The sequence below is a fragment of the Myotis yumanensis genome, unplaced genomic scaffold (assembly GCF_028538775.1).
Source record: "Myotis yumanensis isolate MYYU_CA2020_CCGP unplaced genomic scaffold, mMyoYum1.0.hap1 SCAF_3, whole genome shotgun sequence".
In the NCBI taxonomy this organism is placed as follows: Eukaryota; Metazoa; Chordata; class Mammalia; order Chiroptera; family Vespertilionidae; genus Myotis; species Myotis yumanensis.
Window position 1 is genome coordinate 150,823,306 of NW_027223754.1, and position 6,000 is coordinate 150,829,305.

At 45.8% G+C, this 6,000-nt stretch overlaps 1 protein-coding gene across 2 annotated transcripts in view; it reads right to left on the reverse strand.

The window, feature by feature from the left end:
• The window catches only part of IRAK3 (interleukin 1 receptor associated kinase 3), a 56,351-nt gene extending 50,689 nt beyond the window's left edge, over positions 1 to 5,662 (reverse strand). For both annotated transcript variants that reach the window (XM_070409790.1, XM_070409788.1), the window contains exon 1: positions 5,424 to 5,662. In XM_070409790.1, coding sequence (XP_070265891.1) covers positions 5,424 to 5,568 — 145 coding nt within the window. In that variant the 5' untranslated portion in view covers positions 5,569 to 5,662. The remainder of the gene's footprint in view (positions 1 to 5,423) is intronic.
• Positions 5,663 to 6,000: the final 338 nt, after the last annotated feature.

The window sequence follows — 6,000 nt, forward strand, 5'->3', positions numbered from 1 at the left end:
CAGGCTCCACTCCACTCAGGGAGGGAAGCATAACTCTCTATTCCTAAGTGTGGGCTGCACAGAGTGACTTCCTTCCAGAGGGTATAACGTGGTCATGGGGGTGAGGGAGGGCAATTTAAAGTGAAGAACCTGACAGACACTACCTCAGCCATGGTTAACATCAACAGTGATAAGTCATGTAAATATCATGTACCTCTGATGTAATGTAATGAAAGCGGTACTTTACCTCTGTGGCCTACCTCTCCCAAATCCATAATCGCAATCTAATCGTGAGGAAAATATCAGACAAATTTCAATCAACGGTCATTCTACAAAGCAGTAGACCAATACTCCTCAAAACTGTCAATGTCACCAAAAACTAGACAAGTCTGAGAAACTATCACAGCAAGAAGAGCAGAAGGACACATGACAACTAAATGTGACGTGGTGTCCGGGATGGAACCCTGGAAGACAGGAAGGATGTCTGGTAAAAATGAAGGAAATCTGAATAGTGTATGGACTTTAATAACAGTGTGTCAACAATGTAACAAATGTGTCATACCAATGTAAGATGTTAATAAGAAGAAAAACTGGATGCAGAGTATATGGGAAGGAAGGATATAGAATATATTGAAACTCTTTGTACTATCTTCTAAATTTTTCTGTAAATTTAAAACTGTTCTAAACAATTATATTTAAACATTTATTTATTTAAAAAAAATATATTTTTATTGATTTCAGAGAGGAAGGAAGAGGGAGAGAGAGTTAGAATCATCACTGATGATGAGAGAGAATCATTGATCGGCTGCCTCCTGCATGCCCCACACTGGGGATTTAGGCTGCAACCCAGGCATGTGCCCTTGATCAGAATTTAATCCGGGACCCTTCAGTCTGCTGGCCGACGCTCTATCCACTGAGCCAAACCGGCTAGGGCAATTTAAACATTTTTTTTAAAAAGAGCATAAGTGCCCGGCTGGTGTAGCTCAATGATCGAGCATTGACCCATAAACCAGGAGGTCACAGTTCGATTCCTGGTCAGGGTACATGTCCGGGTTGTGGGCTTGATCCCCAGTAGGGAGCATTCAGGAGGCAGCCGACCAATGATCCTCTCTCATCATTGATGTTTCTATCTCTCTCTCTCTCTCCCTTCCTCTCTGAAATCAATAAAAACATATTTAATAAAACAATTAAATAAATAAATAAGAGCATAGCTAGGCTCTGGATTCTGACCTTCTGGTTAGAATCCTGTGATTTACTGGACTATGGTTTGAGGTAAATTACTTAAATTCTCTGACAGCTTCTCTGTCTGTAAAATGGAAATAGAAAGAATAACAACCTCATAGATAAATAAATGAGTGTGAAATGCTTAACACACAGTATATGGCAAATAGTCAACACTCACTAGATGGCAGCTATTATTATTACTATCTAAAAATCTTTATTGAATACTCAAATACACATTTAATGTGATTTTACATTTAATTTGCTTTAAAGTGATTAATTTTTTTCTATGATAATTTTATTTCCTTTTTGAGCAGAAGAAAATTGAATATAACTATAATATAGTATTTGTAAAAAGGGTTTCCTTCTCAGTGTATTACTGAAGTGCTCCAAACAATTTAATTCAAATACCAGTCTATTATAATGGACTGAAATGAGTTGTTACCAGAGGCTCTGTATACATGACACCGTGTCTATAAAGTAGTATAAGATAAATACCATTTTCTAATGAGAGCTCTACTTTCATTGTAAAACCAATAGAAACATCAACCAGAGAATATGTTACCTTGCGGTGATGCTCTTTTAAATAACAATAGTTGATACAATTGATTTGAAGATTCTTACGTAGAATTTGTTTAAAGATAAAAAGAACTAAGTGGAGTGGTAAAAGAGTGTGGTGAAATAACTGTTACGTTAGGATGCTATCAAAGAAGAGAATTTGACCTAAGTAATGGCTCCCAACCGGGCTGCGCATCACCTACAGGGTTTGGCAAAAAAAACAAAAACAGAAAGATGCTGGACCCTCCATGCAGACTCACTGTATCAACAGCTCCAGGGGTGGAGCCTGGACATTGGTATCTTTAAAAGATGGTATGGGATTCCAGTTTGTGAACGACTGGTCTATCTTGTTGTGTATACCCTGATCATATCACATAGGCTGCCACATGACTTGCCTTTGTCGGAGCTGCCTTTGTAAATACAGCCTGATAGTCACCATCATCAAGAATCATCATCAGCTCGAGACAGTCTTATCGGCGACTTTTTAAAAATTTTTATCTTTATTGTTTAAAGTGTTACATTACCGGTTACTATTACAGTTGTTGTTTATATGGAATTTTGGACCCTCTGTTTCCTCAGGCTCTCCACTGTCTTGAGCATAAATAAAAGGGACTGTCTTCTTAATTCAGTCCCCCAACACTCTCTTCTCCCACTTCTAAGTCAAGTCTTCCCTCCCTGCACCTCTCCCCCTCTTTCTCTTTCAATGGCCAATAGAGAAACTCAGCATATTTAACACAGACAGTTGCCCTCAACTACTCTGAACAGAGCAGGTCTTCCCTTCTTGCTGAGTCAACAATTCGTGAAGCAGCTGGTGTGCTCCAAGTCTCCTTTCAGAGCTCTGTGGTCCAAGCTGTCAATAGACACCCCCCCCCCCGCGCCACCCCCCCCCCGCCACCCCCCCCCCCACCCCCCCCCGCCGCACAATGAACTGTAGCTGGAGAATCAAAAAGTAGGCGTTCCCCTATGACAGAATGAGTACACAAGGGAACAGTGGCCGGACTATATGTGAAAATGCAACTCTGACCCACACCATGTGTTAACCAGCCTAGAGAGCCAACCTACCACCTACAGGAACCAGTCCGGGAAGTCAAATTAGTATCTGTAGCCTCTAGTCCAGGAAGCCAAACAATAAGCCCTGTAGAAATCAGGCCCAAATGGTTAGGACTTGATTAATAACTAACAGCTTCCCTAAGTTTTGCCCCTGCTACCAACTTTGGGTAAACGGGAGAAAGTCAGATACGCACCCTAAACAATCACACACAGAATGCCCCACTTCTAGCTAGTCCCTCTACAGCGTCCTCATGCCAAAAGCCTCCAATTAGGGCATATCTGAAGCCTCCCCTGTCTTCCGCTATAAAGCTTTTCTACTCCTCTGCCTGCCTTGGCATCTCTGAGAAATGCAAGTGATGCTGGCTGACTTCCTTGCTTTGAATAAGGAGCCTGTGTTTGTTCTCGTGTGGGTGGTCTTCATTTCTTTCCACAACTAGGAAAATGGGGCTGTGGCTTAAAATGGCTCATGAGATTGTTCTTTCATGGCAGACATGGCCGTACCTTAGGGAGGCTGGAGAGTGTAGCAGAAAGAGCGCAGCGGTACCTGTGACTCTGAGGAAGTCATGGTTGGGAAGTCAAGTGGGAAGTATAGAGGGGCTGTGAAAGGGCACAGGCTCTGGATCCAGACTGCCAAGGTTCAAGTCCTGGCTCTGCCACTTCCTAGCTGTGTTGATTTTGTCAAGTTAACTAATCTGTAACACAGTTTCCTCGCCTGTTAAAACATTGGTGATGATAATGCCACCGGCTTCAATTGTCAACTGGAAGAATTATATGAGATAACCCATGTAAAAATGTGAATATATGAATTTCGATGGTGAGAGAGAAGAGGGGAGAGAGGGAAAGAAAGAGAGACCCAGCAACACTGGGCTGAACTTCTTGGAAAGCCACAGTGGCCCTGGGCTGATTACTAACTGCCCTTATTAAATGAGACATATGTGCTTCCACTTTTCAAGTTTCCACCAACCAGCCTCACTCATTTATAATACCTACCTGGCCTCATTTGCTACCTGTGGACTGGGCTAAATACATTTTTCTTTCACAAAATTAGTAACCCTAGGAAACCAGTGGGTCAAAAACTGCCAATGCCATCATCCATTTCAAAAAGATCTGGTTTGGGCCCAACTGGCGTGGCTCAGTGGTTGAGTCTAACCATGAACCAGGAGGCCACGGTTAGATTCCCGGTCAGAGCACATGCCTGGGTTTCAGACTTGATTGATCCCAGTGTAGGGCATGCTGAAGGCAGCTGATCAATGGTTCTCTCTCATCATTGATGTTTCTATCTCTCTCTCCCTCTCCCTTCCTCTCTGAGATCAATAAAATATATATGTTTTGGGAGGGATCTTATTCCTCAAAGGTATCTTAGAAATTTCCGTGCTTTCCAGAAATCAAAGACTCGGGTATACTTTTCTGAGGCATTTATTTAAGGGTTATAATTTAAAATTACAGAGCTTATGATATACAAGTAATTTTTATGTAACTAGAAGCCCAATACCACATTCCAGAAAGTATGACCATATTCATGAACAACAATTACAACTTTTTCCCTCCTAGGCCTTCTGCTATTTTCGTAAGAAAAACAGCACTTTTTGAGAATTAAGGCTAAGTTGTCTTGACATAATTGTTTTTATTTTCAACTAAAATTCAATGTGGCATCACAGAGTATCAAATCTAACCCCAAACGCCTGTGCTTAACAAAACAAAGATTTTTGCCTGAATCATTTCTGGCGATCACACTCAACACTTCCCACCGGCATTGTCTCAGCCTTCCCATGACTGCATGAAATGGGGTTTTGAAACCAACTTTCCAGACTAAAATAAAAAGCCATTCTCTGCAGTGGTTCTCAACCTTCTGGCCCTTTAAATACAGTTCCTCATGTTGTGACCCAACCATAAAATTATTTTCGTTGCTACTTCATAACTGTAATGTTGCTACTGTTATGACTCACAATGTAAATATCTGATATGCAGGATGGTCTTAGGCGACCCCTGTGAAAGGGTCGTTCGACCGCCAAAGGGGTCGCGACCCACAGGTTGAGAACCGCTGTTCTAGAGCCTAAAGTTAAACTGTCATTCCATCGAATTGGGTAAATGAGATAATTAAGAAGACGGAGAGCCACGTTCATTACAAAGAGCATTCCACCTGCCATTTAAGTAAGGTGGTCACTTGAGAGGGCACTGAACACACCAGTCTCGGCTAACTTAACAATGACCAGAAAGCATCGCACAGACATGCTGGTTGACAGCACTCTGAGCGAAGGAAGACAGGAACGCTTGATACATACTAGATGGTTGCACGCGGCTTGCTGTTTTCGCCCAGCCTCTGCTCACTTACTCTTGCAGCCATACTCCAGGCTTCTTTGAAAGAGAAGGGGCAGCTTTGGGGAGGGTCTCGGTGAGGTGGTGTCCTTCCAGGGCCAGGAAAGGGCAGCTTCCCCGTGGGAACCACCCAGAGGCGGCTGCATCCCGGGGCCCTTCCCCGCCGTCCAGGACCGCGCAGAGACGCCGAGCAGCGCCACAGCTGCCCCGCAGCGCGGGCGGGCGGACGGGCGGGAGGGAGCGTGTACGCTGGGGTCCCGCCGCCCCTCCCGGCCGCGGCCGCCCCGCGCCACACTCACCCAGGCCGCGCCAGCCCAGCGCGCCGTCGCAGCTGTCCAGGATGGCACAGAGCTCGCCCAGCAGCGCCGGCGGCAGGTCGAACAGCAGGGTGTGCACCGAGAGCGCGCCGCCGGCCCCGCGGCTCCCCGCCGCCGCGCAGGCCATGGCTCGGCCGCCGGAGACCAGGGGCCGGGAGGTGGAGGGATGCGGGGCCCAGACCTCTGCACGCCCTCGAGGGGCCGTTACACAACCGCGGAAATCCTGCTTCCACGGCTGCGGCCAAGACGGCAGAACACGCCGAACCCAGGTCCTGGAAGGGGCGGGCCCTGCATGACGCAAAGTGCCGCTCCCCTCGGATGCCCCCGGGGACGCCCTGTTTGGCCCTGGGGTCTCCGTGCCTCTGCTGGTTCCTGGTCATCGGCTTTAAGTTTTGAAGAGGTTTTTTTTTTCTTTCCTCTGGGGTTGGGACGTGACTGAAGACACAGCAAAGAGTGCAAGCTGGAGGAAAGCCAGAAGCGCAGAAGGAATGGAGCGGCTGCCTGTCCTGGCGTGACTGCCTCCTGGCGTGGATGGAGATGAGGCCTGTCATTACTTATG